Genomic DNA, 18,031 nt, shown 5'->3' with positions numbered 1-18,031 from the left:
GATTAAAGAGTACAGAGCACCTAGCACAGTCCTGGAAGTATAGCAAGCAATCAGTAATGGTGACAGGTGTCCTTAAATGAACACTTGGGGGCAGGGCACGGGGAAGGGGAGGCAAGATTGCTAATGGTTTGTGTTCCACTGAGAGGAGCTTTCCCCCAAGAGACAGGACAACAGAAGGGAGGAAAGTCCAGGCTATGATGTGCTCATTTATTCAAAATGTCTTTATTGAAACAGGATGATAGAGCAAGAAAGAACGAGGCCTGGGAAGATGTCTTTGGGCACACAATGGAGCCGAGACCCGGCGGTTGCAGTGGGGTGCTCTCCCTGTCCCCTGACTCTTGCGGAGGAAGTGAACACAAAGCAGCGGGGAGGAAGTGGGGGTGAGGACGGCCCTCTGAGCTCTCCTGGATGGCTGGCCAGAGTGCCTCCAAGCCCTCCGGGAGCCCTGCCTTCCTCACTGTCTCCAATCTCCTTGCCAGGGTCCTATGTCGCCTGTCCATATGGGCCAGCCTCCTGCCAGTGCTCGGAGGCCACTCAGAGGGCAGCATTGGGGGTGGCGAGCAGCGGGACGTGGTCACAGCGGTTAGGTGGTGGTTGCCGCAGCAGGGAAGGCTGGCGGCACAGCTCCCCGTCCCGGAGCACCTCGGGCAGGAGCTTGCGCTTGGTCTCTGGCAGAAGCATAATGCTGAGGATGCAGAGGAGGGCGCAGGCTGCCAGCACCACGTGCTGCAGGAAGGCTCCGTGGCCCATATGGAGGCGCTGGGCGGGGCCACTCAGCCCCCCGAGAGCCCCCAGCGCCATGATCAAGCCCAGGCCACGGCCCCTGGGACAGATGGAGGAGGCGCTCAGCCTGTGGTTGTGGACCTCTTCTCCACCCTTCTCCCAGCAGTTTCTCTGCCTCATCCCTCAGACCCTGGCCTCAGTGAGAGGCCTGGAGGCCTGGCCCTACCCTAGCCACACCTCTGCTCTCACCGGACAGTGGTAGGGATGATCTCGGCAGCAAGGAGGGTGCTGAGGACAGCAGCAGCTTGGGAAGAGAAGAGCCCAAGGACAGCGAAGGTCGTGATGGCAGCCTCATTGAGATCTGCAGGGCCACAAGGGATGAGATGAACAGAGGTGGGGGGTCCCATGTGGCCTCGTCCCCAGTACCATTCCTGTGGCTCTTGGACCCCATGGCTCTAACTGGGTGGGCTCTAGGCATCCCCCCATGGACAGGGAGAACAGACAGGGTTGTGCAGTCAGGAGGAAACTTGGGGCAGGGTCTGGTCTTAGCGTGGGAAGCCTGTGGCAGAAGTAGTGTCTGCGCCTGTCTAAGGCACCTCTTTTGGGGTTCCCTTGTTGAGCCCACACTGTGGGGAAGGAAGGATGCTCACAATCCCACAGGCCCAGCAGGACCAGGGACGCAATGCCAGTGAGGGTCATCGAGAGAAGCAGGATGCCCCGACGACCAAATCGGTCCACGGTGACCCCCAGGAAGACACAGGCCAGGGCCGCTGTGCCGCTGGCCAGCAGGGAGCACAGGTAGAAGTCAGATGGGCTCCCTGCTCCTCCCATAGGCTGGTAGCAGTGGGCAATGGCGTGGGCAATGAAGCTGTGAGAAAGGGTGGGAAGCAAAGAACAGTGTCCGAATCACCAGCCCCAGCCTGCCCACGCCCGCAGTCCTCTGTGGGTCCCCTTCCCCCACTCAGCCAGCTCCCATCTCAGCTACTGGCCTGGCCCTGGGCTCTGACACGCAGGCTCACTTGGTGAAGCCCAGGATAAGCAGATTCTTCCAGATGTTTCGGTAGTTGAGGAGTGCCACAAAGGAAAAGGTGGATGTTGCAGGGAGTGGACAGGTGTTCTCCAGGTCTTTGAGAGAGAAGGGAGTTCTCTGTTAGAAAAAGGAGCTGCGGACTCTGGGAGGCAGCATAGCTATGGAGAGGGCACTGCCACACAGGAGGGACCCCTGACTTACCCTGCAGGGCCTCCTGGGCCTCCTCCCCCAGCATCTGCCCATGAGGACGGTTCCGCTCAGCCAGGATCCTCAACACAGACTGGGCCTCCTCGATCTGCCGCTTCACTATGAGCCACCGGGCAGACTCAAGAAAGAGACCGGGCCAGCTGCAGGCAGAGTGGTGAGGTACTCAGTGAGGCCTCCCCTTTCATGACAGATGAGACACATCCCGGAGACACTGGGCAGGTCGGGACTAGGGGCACTCGAAGGGCAGGAGGGTCTGTCTGTAGGCTAAGAGCTAAACTAGAGGTAGGCATGGGAAAGGCTGGGTCACAGGTACAGAGCAATACTAACCCATAAAACAGGAAGAGGATACAAGGAGCGGTGATCATTCGCTGCAGAAATCGCCAGTCCTTAGAGACAAGGGCCAGGCCCAGGAACAGGAAGTGCCCTCCCACCCCCACCAACTCCCCTGCCAGGGCCACCCGAAGCCTCTGGGTTGGATCGCACAGCTCCAGGCCTGGAATAAAGCAGGAGTAGAGGGGCAAGAGAGGGGCCAGGGAGGGAGGACACGAGAGAGAAAAGGAGAGAGAGAAAGGAGGGAGGAGGACAGAGAGCTGGTCAGACCCCAAGCAGAGGCTGCACTCTTTGCCTCCACAGACTAATCTCTGGGAGGCAAGGAGTAGAGATGGGTTAGTCACTTCTCTCCCACTCAAACCTAGGAGGATTCCCTGCTTACAGGCCCTTTCATGTCACATCTCATATTTGACCTGCATGTCAACTCAAGGTCACATAGCTAAGCAAGATTTCTCTTTTAAATCCAGTGGATTTACTGACTGCAGTAAGTCCAGGGCAAGGCTTTAAAGATCACAGGAGAGACAGTGTGGACAGAAGCAGGACCTCTGGACATATCCAAGGCCTGGACACAAAGCTAAGATCCTGAGCAGCTGAACTCTGGGATTGTAGAAGGGGCCGAGAAGCCCCTAGTGGGCAGCTGGGATGGACCAGGCATGCAGAGAGGTGGGTGTGACACAGGAGGGGACTCAGGCAGGGCGCCACTTACGCATCAGATAGACACCAAGGTCAACCCCGGCAAGCAGAAAGCCCAGGAGGAATCGGAGGGCCATGACGCCTGTGGAGGAGCCTGCAGCAGCTCCTCCCACTCCACAGGGACCCACCAGTCCCAAGGTCAGCAGCACAATCCCACGACGGCCAAATCTGGAAAGCAGGGAAGGTTTCTGGTCACTGGGACCCCTGGAAGAGGAGGTGCTGGACAGGGCACAGCTGCCCACTTCAAAATTGGAGATGAGGATGAGGCTCTGAGGCCAGAGATGATGCAGACCAAGGTTTGCTGATGTCTGGTTACTGGGATGAGGCTCTCAGGACTGAAGCCAGGGCCTTTGTCCTGAATTGTATCTCTAGCCCTTTTTATATGGACACAAGAGTCTTGATAAATGGTTCAGGCTGAGCTTGAACTTGAAATCCTCTTGCCTCAGTCTCCTAGAGTGCTGAGATTATAGGCATGTGTCACCATATCCAGCAATTTAGGACCACTGATCCAGGAGACAGTTAGTGGTCAGTGGAAATGAAATCTGTCTTGCTCAGACAATGATTCAGATCATTAATATATGAGCTTAGAGCCCTGAAAGGTGCAGTGGGGCCATTGGCTACTTGAGCATGTGGACAGCACTGGTCAATGAAGATGGAGCTGCTCCTTTCAGGGGACTGAATAATTGATCTTGGTGAACGACATTGTTGTTCCACGAAGTAAGGACAGGAACTTTTAATATGTAGGGGTTGTCAGTAGAATGGGCCACTAGACAGCAAATAGAGCTACTGATCTATGGGAATGGCACTATTAATTCATGAGGTAGGTCACTGACTTTCAATCTTGGAAGAATGGAGAACTGATCTCTGGGTATGGTATCAGTGATCCATGGGATAAGGATTTTAGTTCAGTGGATGGGTGATTAGTAGAGATAAATCTATTAACAGCTGCAAATAATTAGTAAGGATGGGGGTCACAGACCAGGGCAGATGAAACTACTGATAAGTGATGATGGTCATTTACCAGGAGTCAGTGGGGATAGAGCTACTGACCTATTGGGGGCTGGGCTATTGATCTTTGGTGATAAGACTACTGATCTATGGAGATGAAGACTGGTCAGATACCCATGATGCTGAACAAACATAGTGACTGGTTGTTGGAAAGGGGGCATTAATTAGTCCCTGTGAATGAAGCTGAAGGGATGAAAGCTCTCCCCTTTTAGAATCACCTTACTGGCTAATGTAGCTAAGGCTTCTGACTTCAGGAGACTAAACTAGTGGTCTCTGGGTATGAGAGGACTAGGAATAAGGGTACCAGGAAATGAAGCCACTAATGCCCAGGGATGGGCTACTATCTTATGGGTTTAGGACTGTTGGCCCACTCATGTGACTATCGGGACGTGAAGATGGTACTGATTTTCAGAAGTGGACTATTGCACGCTGAGATGTTTTTGGCCCACAGAAGTTGGACTGTTAATCCATTTAGTTGGGACTGCAGATCAGACGAGATGAGTAATCGATGGGAAAGGTCAGTAGAGTTGGAGCACCTGGTCAGTGGTTACAGTGTCTGGAAACAGAGGAGATAGGATTTTTGATACTTGAGGGGAGCTATTGGTTAGTGGGTTGATTTTTAGGGATAAGCCACCTCTTCATGGAAACGGAGATACTGGCCTGAGGGGATCTGAAGGGCCCTTCAGATCCTTGAAGATGGGACTACCAATCTATTAGGGGTGCTCTTGGGACCATTTGGTGGGTTACTGCAGTACTGTTGGAATATTCTTTGGAATAGTTATTGACTGGTGGAGGAAGAGCTACTAGACACAGATAGTCATTTCAGTGGGAATGGGGCTGTTGATATTTAGGAATTAACACCGATCTTTGGGAAACAGGCCACGGGGATGAAGCTAACAGTCCAGGTGGAGCATTAGCCACTGGGGATGAATCTGTTAATTCATAAAGACGGTGAGGGAGATGGTTAGTTAGTGTGATAAGGGCAAGAGAGGGACAGACAAGACTTGATCTGTGAAGATAGGGTTTTTGGTTAAGGACTGGACTGACTTTTCTTGGAGATGAGGCCAATGATCCAAGAATACGGGACTACTTATCAAAGTGAATAGGGTGAAGAGTCCACAGAGATAAGGTCCTGCCTTGTGCCTGAGGGATGTGATGGGGAGAAGATGAGTCAGGGGTACATCGTTAAGCACAAGTCTGGAGTACTGCAGAGTCCAGCTGGGCCTCCTGCTGACCCAGTTGTTTGGGCTAGCTTTCTTAGGCCCCCTCCTCTCTGCTACCAGCCCTGCCCCCACAGCAGCCCTCACCTGTCTGCAGGGTAACCCAGGAACAGGTAGCCGGAGGCAAAGCCCAAGATGAAGAGGATCTGCTCCAGTATCACTTGCCAGCCCAGGTCACACACCAGATCCCACTGGGGATGTGAGAAGGGTGCAACAGCATGAGGTCCCGCCCTTGTCGCTCTCGGCCGCCCCCGCCTCGCGTGCACCTGGCTGGCTACCTCACCTGGCCGATGGCATTAGTGGTGAGCACGGGGAGCCCATTATAGTCCCAGTCCTTGAGGCAGTGATTGAAGTCCGGTGGGGCGAAGCCACTGCACGCGGGGTCAGTGCTGGTGGCGACATGGCTGGCGGTGCTCGCTGCTAGAGCCGCACTGGCGGCGACGCTGACGCCACTGGCATTTGGGGGCTGCTCCCAGCCCGAGGCATTGGGGGGGAAGGCTCCATAGTGGCAGTGCAGTGGGGGCGCCAGCGTGAAGATGGGGTCCGAAGCCAAACCCAGAGCCACGAAGAGCACGGGCAGGCAACACAGGCCGAGCTGCAGCTGCTGGCCGCCGCCCAGCGCCCCCACCTGGGCGAGCAGCGCCTCAAAGCTGAGGGGGCCTGGGGGCACGGCCAGCGACAGGCTGCTGCCCAGCGCGTCGCCGCCAGCGTCGCCCTCCCCCTCCCGCTCGCGCTCGCGCTCACCCTGCAGCTGCTCGGCAGGCACCGCGTCTCCGAGGGTCCCGACCTGCTGTGGGCGGGAGGGGGCAGAGGGGTGAAGCGAAGAGCTCCGCGGAGCCGGGGGAGGGGGCGGGCGGGCGGGCGCAGGAGCGAGGCCATGGGAGCGGCGGGGGCGCGCAGGAGGGCTCGGCAGGCGCGGCGAGGACGGATGCGGAGCGATGGCGTCGCCCCCTGGGGGCGCGGGCACTTACTCCATTGGAGCCGGTGGTGATTTCTACGGTGCTGTCGATTTTGCTGCCGCCCCCGCCATTGGGCTCAGGGGTCCCGGTGGCCACCCGGGGAGCCAGCTTGCCGACCGCAGGGGCCCTCCCGGCCCGCGCCGAAAGGATGTGCTGTCCTCTGGCCCAGCTGCGCGCCGGGTGCTGGGACACCGAGAGGCCGAAGAGACCCCGCTCTGCAGCTCTGCAGCCGCGGGCGCCTCCTCGGTCTCTGCGCTCTCTGCGCGGCTTTCCCCTCCCCTTCCTCCAGACTCTCCTCCCCTTCCCACGTCAGCAGAACCTTCAGTCCAGACTCTTCGTCAGAGAGGAAGGGGGGCCACGGCCAGGGGAGGGAGGGGATGGGGGTCTGTCGTCTTGTCCGTAGGTCTGTCTGTAAGCCATTGCGGTAAAAGAAGGAAAAAAGGCCGAAGGATAATATGTAGACGTCGGGGGTTCCTCCTTTGTTCCAGTTCTTCCCCATCATTCGTTCATCTCTAACATTTATTAAGTGTCTACTATGTTCCAGGCCTTGTACTGGGTTTTGGGGATAACAAAGCCAACCAGATCACCTTGAGGGTTACTTTCAGAGAGGCCTGCACTGTGCTCTGCCGCAGACCACTACGAGGAGTTGCCTTCTCTGGGTTTTGACATCCCTATTCTGGTTGAATCGCCATTTTTCCAGCAGCATTTGGCACCCCGTTCATTTAATTCTCTTCCTTAGCTGCTGAGCATGTTCCCCTGGCGCCCTCTCTCCTGCTTCTTTTTCCATGGCAGGCATATTTTCTTCTTCCGTGCCACCATTCAGTGTCTGCAGTGCTCAGGACTTTGTCTGAGGGCCTCCCTTCATTTCGCTCGGCTCCACCTTGTTATCTCACCCTGCTCACAGCTTCAGCTGTCACCAACACACACAACACACATCTGAGCCGCAGCTTTGCGTTTCCAGCTCTGGCCTGTTTTCTGAGCCCTGATTCACAAAGCAACCCTTGCTGGACCTCTTACTTTGGATATAAGAGGAGTTTTACTTACTTTGGATTTTAGATGAGTTTTGAAGACTAAAATTGTGCTCTTCCTTCCTCTAACCTAGTTATCTCTAGTGCTTCCTTTGGCAGGGAAGGAAGAAGCTATGGCCAGCTGCTCAGGTGACAACTCTTAGAATTCCCTCTTCCTTACGTCAAATACTTCACAGCATCCTGTCTGTTTTATTTTGTGTATAGTTCCTAGATATTCTGCTCCTCTCTTCTACCCTTGTGCGCACTAGTGTAGCCTGCTAATCCCTGGCTGGTGTTCTGACTGCATCCACTCTATTTCTACTCCCTTCCCCATCTGTTACGGTGCAAATGGAGCAGTCTTTTCAGAATGCGGGTCTGATCATGCCCCTTTCCTGCTTCACCATCTTTACCATGGTAACTGCTCTAGAGACACACATGATGCTGGGTGCCTGGTCACATGCTCTCCAAAATTCCATTTCACTTCTTCCCTCCAGGACTCTACCCTCCAGTCACTTGTTTCTTTCAGCATTTCCCACACCACAGGACCTTTGTACAAGTTTGTTTCTATGCCTAGAAGGCCTTTTAGTCAAATTTTGTTCTTCCTTTAGCTTCAGAGAAGCCTCTCCTAGCCCCTGCAATCGCTGCTCAGTGTGGTTGGTGGATGAACAGCATCCCTATCACTTGAAAGTTTGTTAAAATGCATAGTCTTGGACTTGCATTTGGACAGACCCTTCAGCCATAAGCCACTCTTTAGCTCATTGGGTCTATGTTCATTAGAGATGCCTTTCTCTAAGAGAGAGCTGGGCTTAACAGGCACTTTATTTTTGAATCCCAGATAAGGGCTGGAAAGCACAGCTAGGGAGTCATTTCCCTTCCTCACCATGAATTTCATGGTCAACAACTTGTCTCCTCGGTTCAGAAAATCTTCAGATACAGAAATCCCTTCTTTTTCAGTGCATGCAACAGTCTCCTAGCTCCTTCCCTCCTCCAACTCCTTTTTGTATCTCTTCTAGAATTACTACCATCATAGCCAATGTTCCTTGGGAATGTACTTGCCTATATCTTGTTTGTTTTGGGGTAATAATTTTTTAATTTTATATGGTCCTAGACCATTCCCATCCATTGTTAGAGCCTCACAACTTTGCAAGACTGTTATGACCATTACCACATTAACACTAAGATAGGACTCAGAGAGACTAACTTACCCACAGACATACGCTGAGATTTGACTGAAACCTGTCTCCAATTCCAGCCTCCTTCCCCTCATCCTCTAGCTGGGATCTTACCGTCCACCCAGGGGGGCTCTACCACTGACCTATGTCCCAGCTGTTTTTTTTTTTAAGACAAGGTGTCACTAAGTTGCTCAGGCAGACCTTGAAGTTGTGATCCTCATGACTCATTTTCCCAATTAGCTGGGATTACAGGTGTATGCTACTACTCTCAGCTCAGGCTGATCTCTTGAAATTCAGTCTGGAAAATGGAAGGTGGCCCTTAACACATAGAGGGGTGATCTTGCCCCAGAATCTCCAAACGTTCCCCCTTGAGAGTGAAATGACAAAGGAGCCCCAAATGAAGGAGACATATGCACGTGGGTGCTGAGATGCTAAGACTGTGGCCAGAACGTGAGGGACCCCTGAGCAGGTCACCACGCCAGATTCCTGGGAAAGCAGAACCTAAGTCTGGGTCTGTGGCTCAGACTTCGTCCCTTACGGTCAACAGATGAGTGATCCCTTGTATAAGGCTGTGCACCCTCACTTTCACCAGTCCTAAGGACTATGGAATTAAATGCGTTGACTTGCCGGCCCCCTCAGCTCCTCTTTTCTAGGAAGGTGATCAGCAGGAAGCATGGGGAGTGCAGTGGAAGGGGCCAGACCTAGAGTCAGCTGAGAAAGAGGCCATCAGATCAGCCAGTGTTTCCAGAGTTGGCCTGTGATGCAAAGCTGAGCATGGGTCTCCAGTTGGGGTGACCTCTGAGGCTCCTGCATAGCCAACCTCTTACCACAACCACATCTCTCTAATGACACTGTCTGACAATGAAGTCTTGGAGGCCCCAGGTCACCCATCTGTCTGCCTGCCTGGAATACTAGTCCCGGATCATTTGTGGTTCTCTCATCTTGCAGGGTGAGTTCTAGGGTCACCCCCTAATCTTCCTGTCTAAAATCTTCCTCCCTGGTCTCTCTCCTTACTCAGTGAGTCTCTTCACATCACCCCATTGATATCCATTACCAACAACTGTCCAGTCTGGTGGGTTTATTCTGCTTCTTCGGCACATTTAACTGACCAGTGGATGTCCAGCCCACCTGGATGTGAGTACACGGGAGTCACTGTGTACCTTTAGAATTCTGCCAAGCTTGTCCTAAGGGGCTGACAACCAGTCTAGTGAATGGCTGAGGAAGCAAAATTTCTCTTCACAGTGTGTGTTCTGTAGACACAGCGATGACACCCTCCCCCCACCCTGCAGGCTCCCAAGAATAAGTCAGGGAATGAGAACTCAGGCTTTATTGAGGAGGATGGCCATGCCCGAGGCCCAGCTCCCTGAGGCCCAGCTCTCCGACCTTCTGAGAGAACAAGCCCTCTGGTGTCACCAGACCTCTACATTCTGGGCAACGTTCAGGCCTCTATCCTCCCAACTACCACCAGTGTGGAGCCAAGGAGCAGGATAAGGGGCTCTGTGTGGCCCTAAGTTTTTGCCACCCGAATGTCTGTGTACGACACTTTTAGAGGTGGAAGGCACCACAGTGACCTCCGCCAGAGGCTGGAGAGTTCCTTCCCACCCCAGCAAAGTAGGGAATAACATTAAATATAAATAATTTATATAAAATGGCTCGTATAAAAGCAGTGGAAAAGGGGGAGGAGATGTCTGTGAAGGCTGAGATGACCAGAAAGAGTGGAAAAGGGAAGATATGTCTCCTTTCCCTAAAACAGAGCCGTCAGCCATCTGAGACTTGGAGAGTGGCTCTGGCAGGCAGGGAAGGGGAGGCTGTACCCATGCACGCTCAGGGGGCCAGACTGGTGAGCAGGGTGGTGAACTGCAGGGCCTGCCCTGATAGTTCTGCCACACATCGTGCCATCTCCTGGATCGCAGGGCCGGATGGATAGCCCAGTGCTGCCCCCTTGACAGCCAGCACAGTGGCCTGCAAGGCCTGGCCCAGTGCTGTGCTTGCAGCCCCAACCTGTACTCGCAGAGGAGCAGAGGATGCCAGCCGGCCCAGGGTGTCCCCAACAAACACCAGGCGGTGAGCAGTCACCACCACCCGCTTGCTATGGGGCACGAAGAGGCCAGGGGGCTGGTTGGCCTGGGTGCTGGACATGAGGGTCGCCACAGCTGCCTGTAGTGCTGAGTAGTGGCTCTGGCACTGCCCTGCATAGAAGTGCAAGAGCTGCTGGTCTCCAGTGGACAGAATGAGTGGCTCCCCTGGGGAAAGGGCTTCCTGAGGAACAAGAGGAGGTGTTGGAAACATGCTCATCAGTCCCTCTTCCTCCCTTCATCCTCCTTTCCTTTATTCATCAGGGCAAACCATTCAGCCCACTAGAAAGTGTAGTCTTGTATGGCAGTAAAGTGCCCAGAGTTGATGTCAGATTGATCTACATTCAAACAGCCACAAACCTGACTGCAGACAAGTCTGAAATTCTTTGGTTCATATCTCAAAAAACATGGCAGCTAGGTCTTGGCTACTGGGCAGTAGTAGAGCACTTGCTTAGCATATCTGAGGCCCCAGATTTTATCTCCAGCACAGTGATAAGCAAACAAAAAAATAAAACCAAACAACAAGATAGGAACTCTAGTACTGCACTGTCCAATAAAAACAATGCAAAGCACTTGTGCAATTTTAAACTTTTTAGTAGCCACATTAAGTAAAAATAAATATATATTTTATTTAATGCTAAATATAAAAACGAATAGTTTCTACATGTAAGCAATATGAATTTTCATCTTTAGTCTGCAAAATCTGATGTTCATTTTATATTTAGAGCACATTTCAATTCAGACCAGCCACATCTCAGGGTCTCCGTGGTCACAGGTGGCAACTCTACAGGAAAGTGCAGGGTTTTTTGGTTTTGTTTTTTTGCTTTTTGGAACAGTACTGGTTTTATGAGCTCACAGCACTGCAGTGGACACTGAGATAACACAGGGGAAGGCTTTGGCCCAGTGTCTTGCACGTGGTAAGAACCCTGTGGCATTTGTGGTGACTGGGCTTGATGTTGATACATGCAGTATGCCTAACACAGGGGCTGGCAGTTGGCAAGGTGAAAGGTAGCTATTGTGTGATTTTCATTCTGTGCTGGGTCAAGACACTACCTCACTTTCCTGGGCCTCAACAGGTTAACTTACTGCTTTGGAACCAGTGACGTCTTAGTGGTGGATCCGGGATTAGGAGCTGGGTCTCTTAGGAACCCAGGAATTCATAATTGGAAGGAGGCTTAGAAGTCTCCTGGCCCAGCTGTGACCCACAGTCCAGAAACGGTCTGTTCCCCAGCTCTGGCTTCCTGACTTTGCTCCAACACATTCTTTCCTCTCTTTCTAAATTCCTGTATCTTTTTCCAAGTTCTAGTGCCTTCCTGTTGGACTCTCACTTCTCTCCCGGCTTCATGTGGACTCTCACCTTCACCCTAACCTGTTTCTCTCAAGGTCTGGCTAAGACTCCTCCTTCCCCAGTGCCCCTCAACCACATCCCTCTGCCAGGCTTACCTGTTGCTCCGGCAACACTCTCTCCAGCAGTCCAGGATCCTCTGGAAAGGCTCTATCCAAGGGCTTAGATTCCTGAGCTTTATCCATGCCCTGCAGAGGGGCTCAGGTCTCAGTGCAGGGGCAGGGGTTAGGGTGGGGAGACTCATGGTCTTTCTGTCCCTCCCCAAAAACCCTTCCTTTCCAAGGGTGCCACCAGAGGTTGCAGTCCCTGGACTCCAGGTAAAGGCAGCTTTGGCAACTTTAGGGTGGGTTTAGGGGAGTGTGGCACTAGTACAAGTGGTATGCTGAGGACCCCAGGGGAAGAGAGAGGCTCTGAGATATTCCCCTCGGTTCTCCTGGGGCATTCCTGGAAGCCTCCTGGCTGGGCTTGCTGGGGAAGAGCTCACCTTCAGGTGGACGTAATCATACTCCTCAGCCATTGGGATGCCTTCATACTCATTGTGGGGTCCTGCTGGATCATCTTCCACCGCTCTGCTCTCTGGATTGCCCTCTGCCTTGAGGCTCCCGTAGCCAGGAAGGCGGGGTGGTGGTGGTGGTAGAGGCCGGTCCTGGATACTGCCCTTGCGGCCCGGGGCAGGAGAGGGAGCTGGAGAAGGACTGGGAGCTTCAGGGACAGGCAGGGCAGGCAGAGGACGACGGGACAGACTTTCAGCAGAGGGCAGCCGGGGCCTGTGTGGGGGTGGAGGGCTTCTGGGAAGAAGCCCAGTCAGGGTGTCCAGGTCACTGGAGGCTGAGGCTCCTGGGGGTTCTGGAGAAGGGGGTGCCTCAGGCCCCAGCAGAGGCACATCGTAGATGCCCTCATCAGCGTCCCCGTCCTCTCCATTTGTAAGTTCCTCAGGTGCTTCATACAGGTTAAGGAGGGCTGATGCCCGTTTCAGATTGGAGGGGGCAGCATAGAGAGGCGGCTCTGGTTCCCGGCCCCCTTCCCACTCCAGATCTGGCTCCAGCTCTGTGGGTAGTTTTGGGGCCAGAGGCACATCATAGGTAGCATCACCCTCTCCAGGAGGCTGAGGGGCAACCCGAGCTAGAAGCCGAGAAAAAGAGGCTGGGGAATCATAGGGGTCACTGGAGGGAGTCCGAAGGGCAGCAGAGGGCACATCATAGATCTGGAGAGAGATCAGTAAGTTACACTTCAGCTCAGCAGGGGACCCACCCCTCACCCAACCTCTGAGCAGGCTGTGTGGCCTCACCTCCAGGGCATCTCCAGGCTGGGTTCCGTTGCCTCTGGGGACCTTATAGATGGGGTCAGGAGAGGGTGGGCATGATCCAGACAGAGGTCCTGTGGCAGGACAGGGCCGAGCTGGGGGTGGCACCACATATACCTAGAGGGTGAAGATGTCAGTGGGTCAGGAATAGGGGGCCAGTGAACTGGATGACATCACACTTGGAGGAGCTTAGAGATCTTCCATCCTCTGTGCTGACAGGGATACAGAGCTGAGAAGGGGTGCTAGGCGGCTTCAGCTAGAGTGAGTGAAAAGCTGTGTCCCGAGGATCCCCTGCCTGTCTGGCTGCAAGTCCTTAGGGAAGGACACTTGCTCTTCTAGCTTGGGTGTGAGGAGATGCCAGCGCTCACCTCTTGCTCCTCATTGCCATGCTCCAGGGCTAGGTGTGGTGAGCCAGGCTGGGTGGAGGGTGCCAGGGAGAGGCTGGGTTTGGGTGCTGGGCCAGCAGGGAGGAGCTTCACTCTGTTGGCTGGCACAATGCCCTGCTGGCCATGCAGGGAGCAGAGGCACCAGCCATCCAGTCCACCAGCGCCCTCCTCCTGCAGGACCCGGAGAACATCCCCTCTGCGGAAGGACAGCTCCTGTGGGGACTCAGCCGTGTTGTCATAGAGAGCCCGGGCCAGCTGGGCCTGTGGGTGAGGGGAGGTGAGGATAAGGGTCTACACACAATGCAGGTCCCGTGGAGTTCCCTTCAAGTTAAGAATCTCACTCCAGACTTGGCTCTTCTTCCAGCCCTGGCTTGCCTCTCCAGCTGAGCCTCCTGTGCTCTCCTTTCTTCTTGGGAGGGGCTCTTTCTGGCTTCAGGGGCTCTGTACTTGCAATTTTCCCTATTCACAATTCTATCTGAGTGGCCCCTATTATCCTTCCGCTTAAATGTCTCCTCAGAAGGGGATTTTCCTTCTTTTTCCTGCCTTCTTCCCCATGTCTGTCCCTACCCATCATTTCTTTCACACTTCTACTATTACAGTTATCAATTTCTTCTCTTGCAGTTTAAGCCCTATGAGAACAGGGATTGCTATATTTCTAGCCTCTGCAAAAGGAGCAACAGGATCCCATTTGAACTGACCCTTACACACATTTGTTGAATTAATTCCTCCCAAAGTACATGAGGGGTTGCTAAGACATTTCATGGAATCTCCTTTCCTTCCCAATTACCACCCCTCATAAACACAAGCTTAGATTAAACAGCTGGATTCCAAGGGAAGAAGCTTTATCCAGAGCACCTAGCCATAGAAAGAAAGAAAACAGAAAACGGAGCGATTGTTTTATTCTCAGCCTGAGCAGACAATGTTGTACGGGGAGAGGCTGAGTTTCCATGGAGAGTACTCGGTGTGGTCAGTGGTGGCAAGCCTAGGGCACGCACGGTGCAGCAGGCTCTGTGTTATCGCTGAAAGCTCTAAAAGGTTCACCATCACTGCTCTAGTGTATGGAGGGGGCTGGTAGACCAATGTTAGGTACTATCCTGTTTCCACTATCTTGTGGGAGCCATATGCTCAGGTAACAAATCACAGATGCCAAGTGCATCAAAATGATTTTTCTAGAAACCTGCAAATTTTTGCATTTGCGCCATCTGTAATTATCACAACCTTATGAGGGAGGAGCCGCTGATATCTTCATTTTTTTTTTATTGGTACCTATGCCACTGAGCTAAATCCCCAGCCCCAATATCTTCATTTTGGAAAGGAAAACAGGACAGAGAAATTAGTGCTCTGGCCAATGACACATAGCTGGTCCAGCTGGTGGAGATGATTTGAGTCCTAGGTGGTGTGGCTTACACAGCAGTGTGAGAGCAACTAGCAAGGCACTGCTGCCCAGGTAACCATGTGGACTAATTCAGCAAAATATCTTAAGCTAAAGACTTCAGCCAAGCTGCCAGCAGCCTGTGGGGAGAAGGCTGTGCTGCTCAGTCAGCAGGACAAGAGTGGATGGTTACTAGGCTGGCAGACAGGTTTTAACAAGAAACAGATTCCTTGCCTCATTCCAAACTCATCAAATTATTTTTTGATTATATTGTGGCTTCTAAAGGATACTGTCTCACAGAAAAAATATGATAACCAGGTAACATAACTTCTTAGTTGGCTTTGCACATTTTTTCCCCCCTAGCCATTAGTGTTTTAAGGGGTTAAAATCAAAGTACTAGAGGAAGGGGCTGGGGATTTAGCTCAGTGGCCTGCCTTGCAAGCAGGCAGTCTTGAGTTCGATCACTGGTACAGATAAAAACGAAAAAGACAAAAAAAAAAAAAAAAAAAAGTACTAGAGGAAGCTAGATTGGGGGTTGAGTCTTCATTCTGTTCCTTTTTTACTGGGTGTCTTTGGGCAAGTTGTTTGAAATTCCTTGAGCCCCAATTTACTTCTTTGCAGAAATTCATAAAACGTCTGTTTTTGGATAATAGTGGTTCCTTCACAAGGTTGTCATGAAGGTTTATGAGAAAATGCATCAAAAAACCATGACAAAGCTTAGCACAGGGCCAGGTATAGTAAGTGCAAAATAAAGTTAGAATTACCTATATTAGGGGGCTGGGGATTTAGCTCAGCGGCATAAGTGCCTGCCTTGCAAGCAGGCAGTCGTGAGTTCGATCCCTGGTACCGATAAAGAGGAAAAAAGACAAAAAAAAAAAAAAAAAAGAATTGCCTATATTAGGATCCTGTGACTCTGGTTAGCATAAATATTAGCTCGCCTCAAATAAAACAACAACAACAAAAATAACTACCTGCCAGGACTACAAAACTGACAGCTGACTGCAGGTTCCTGGGCCAGCAGTGCTGTTAGATGATCTCCAGAAGCACTCTACCACCACCAGAGAACCTCCCCTTGCCCACTGGGCTCAGGGCTTTAGCCAACAGGCATACTGAGGAGCTACAAGGAGTGTGGTTTGAGAGGGTAAAAACTGCTCCTCAAAGGGAACAGGAGTTGCGTGGCTCTGTACCTCTCTGTGTCCACCTTCACAATTCTCCTTCCCAGAGTCTAGGGGCCAGGGCAGAAAGCCAGTCAGGAATTCCAACCCAGGCTGGGGCTAAGGAAAGGTGTGACAGGCCTAGAGCTGCCTGGATTCAGACCACAGATAGAGCAGGACAGGGAGCAGAGGTGGGGCTGCTGAGGGCTCCTCCCTGTGTTAGGTTTGAATTGTCCAGTGGGGCCAAAGCTCTAGGCCTTGCAATTGCAGGAATGCAGGCGGAGCTGCTGATAGAATGACTGATGATAGGTGTGGCCACCCCTGCTCTATTCCCATCTAGAGGCCCAGCCGACTTGGAGGGAATGGCTGGCTTACTGGGGGCCGCTGGGCTCTCTAGAGGCCTCCTCCTACAGGCTCATAGTGCCAGCTGTCTCCTGCCTTTGTCCCCAGCCCCTGGAAAGGGCCTGAGGCGGGCTGACATCACCTCCCAACCCCCTACTATATTCTTTCTCCCCACCTCTTCACCCTCCTTTGCTGTATTTGCCCCTTTCTTCCATTCCCTTCTAGATGAGCATCCTTAGGTCCTTTGGCCTCCCATTTTCTTTGGGCCGCTTGGTCCTCTGAGGCCCTGCCAGTCATCAGCAACCATCTGTTCCCGCCCAGAAAAGAGCAGATAGGACTGGGGCTACACTTGCCCCCTCCCCTCCATCCAGCTGCAGCCTCTAGGAATAAAGAGAATGGGGAGGGGGAGGGGCGAGCCAGGACCAGAAAGAGCAGGCGATGGGGAGTGAAGGCAGAAAGGAGACAAAAGTGAGATGAGGACACAGCCTCTTGGGGAAGGAAAGGGTCATGAGCAGAGACAATGAGAAGACAGAAATAAAAGGGACAGGAGCGCGGGGCAGGCTGGGGGGCCCGTGCCTGTGCCCGGGAGCCTCCTCTCCCCGGCAGACTCACCGACGTGGCAATGGCCATGGCCTCGGCCTCCAGCACCGCTTGCTTCAGGCCAGGCTCGGGTTCGCTGTCTTCAGCCGTGGCTGCCCCGCACCATGGCTCGCAGCCCGAAGGCGAGGCGGCTGCCCCCAGCTGTGGCGCTTGAGCAGGGGTCTCCGCCGAGGTTGGAGGAGAAAGAAATCCCGCAAAACTTCCCAAATGGGAGGCAGCTTGGTCAGGCAGAAGGAGGAGCGGGGCGGGCCGGGCCGGGGCGTCGCTGCGGGACCTCATCCAAGGGGCGCGCTCTGCAGTCCCCAGGGCCTGGCTGGGCCTTGAGCCGCCTGTCCGAGGCTGCAGAGGCCTCCTGGGTCCGTGTGGGCCGAAAGCGCCCTGCTACTGTGGGCGACGCGAGGGGAGGCGGTGCGCGCTGGGACTGCGCTCGCTCGACGCCTCTCCAGGCGGCTCAGGACTGCCTCGAGGCAGAGGCGGGCCGCGCGGCCGGGCCGGACGGGCGAGTTTGAGGCCAACCCTCCCTGCCCGGGGGCCGCGCCAGAGAGCAGTGCGCGGGGTTGTGGTCGGGACGGCCGGGGGCCCTGCGGCGGGACCCGCTGTGCGGGAGGAGGAGCGAGCACCCAGCCGTCGGGCCCTTTTCAAACTCGCCCAAGTTGGGGAGAGGAGGCTACCGGGAGCGCGGCCATCGGGTTGGCGGCAGTCTTCTGCCCGGACCTCCCACCTGCGCGCGCTACACGCCGGGGCTCTGGGGTCTCCGCGACGGCAGTCGGCCGGGCCTGCAGCCAGCAGTGCGCAGCCCAGCAGGACGGCCTTCCTCCAGCGCGGCCCGCGCCAAGCCCTGGGGACCGGGCCCCTACCCCTTCTCGGTCCCCGGGGTTACCAGAGCTCCCGCCCCGCCCCGTCGCCCGCGCGCACACGCACCCTGGGCGGGGCCCCTCCCGCGGCGCGCCCCAGAAGTCGGGCAGCTCCCAGGTGTCTTTGGGGACGTAGAGAAAGGCCACAAAGCGACAGAGGGAGCAAAAGAGAAGGCGCAGCAGGAACTGGGGCTAGGGTGTTGCGGGCTCGCCTGGGCTTGGGACTTCGGGGGGAACACTGAGAAGGCTAG

The 18,031-nt window shown here is 54.1% G+C and overlaps 2 protein-coding genes across 2 annotated transcripts; both read right to left on the bottom strand.

Annotated features, from left to right (window-relative positions):
- Positions 1–203: 203 nt before the first annotated feature.
- Slc22a17 (solute carrier family 22 member 17) lies at positions 204–6,476 on the bottom strand (the record flags this gene model as incomplete). Its single annotated transcript, XM_013157285.2, has 10 exons — positions 204–823; positions 973–1,084; positions 1,374–1,591; positions 1,743–1,848; positions 1,955–2,100; positions 2,288–2,453; positions 2,997–3,151; positions 5,299–5,402; positions 5,495–6,001; positions 6,183–6,476. Coding segments are annotated over 10 exons (2,097 nt in total), but the record flags the coding sequence as incomplete, so codon positions are not given.
- A 3,185-nt stretch (positions 6,477–9,661) lies between these two features.
- Efs (embryonal Fyn-associated substrate) lies at positions 9,662–17,804 on the bottom strand. The gene is made up of 6 exons (XM_003474487.5): positions 16,939–17,804; positions 13,441–13,719; positions 13,058–13,189; positions 12,254–12,973; positions 11,868–11,957; positions 9,662–10,608 (listed from the first exon to the last, which is right to left on the bottom strand). Exons 1-6 carry the CDS (start codon positions 17,203–17,205, stop codon positions 10,174–10,176), a joined length of 1,923 nt encoding a protein of 640 aa, XP_003474535.2. The 5' UTR covers positions 17,206–17,804; the 3' UTR covers positions 9,662–10,173.
- Between the last annotated feature and the right edge of the window lie 227 nt (positions 17,805–18,031).

Source organism: Cavia porcellus, unplaced genomic scaffold (assembly GCF_034190915.1).
Source record: "Cavia porcellus strain 051 isolate PalLab524CR breed Dunkin Hartley unplaced genomic scaffold, mCavPor4.1 scaffold_26, whole genome shotgun sequence".
Lineage (NCBI taxonomy): Eukaryota > Metazoa > Chordata > Mammalia > Rodentia > Caviidae > Cavia > Cavia porcellus.
The sequence above is the reverse complement of the archived record's forward strand: the minus strand, read 5'-3'. Positions and strand labels throughout refer to the sequence as shown.

What these genes read in the sequence shown, in the direction of transcription:
- Efs (XM_003474487.5), bottom strand. Translation starts at nt 17,205, where the DNA reads ATGAGGTCCCGCAGCGACGCCCCGGCCCGGCCCGCCCCGCTCCTCCTT. An exon ending in CCATGGCCATTGCCACGTCG is followed by an intron (nt 13,720 to 16,938) that starts GTGAGTCTGCCG and finishes CCTCACCCACAG; the next exon opens with GCCCAGCTGGCCCGGGCTCT. An exon ending in ATGGCAATGAGGAGCAAGAG is followed by an intron (nt 13,190 to 13,440) that starts GTGAGCGCTGGC and finishes TTCACCCTCTAG; the next exon opens with GTATATGTGGTGCCACCCCC.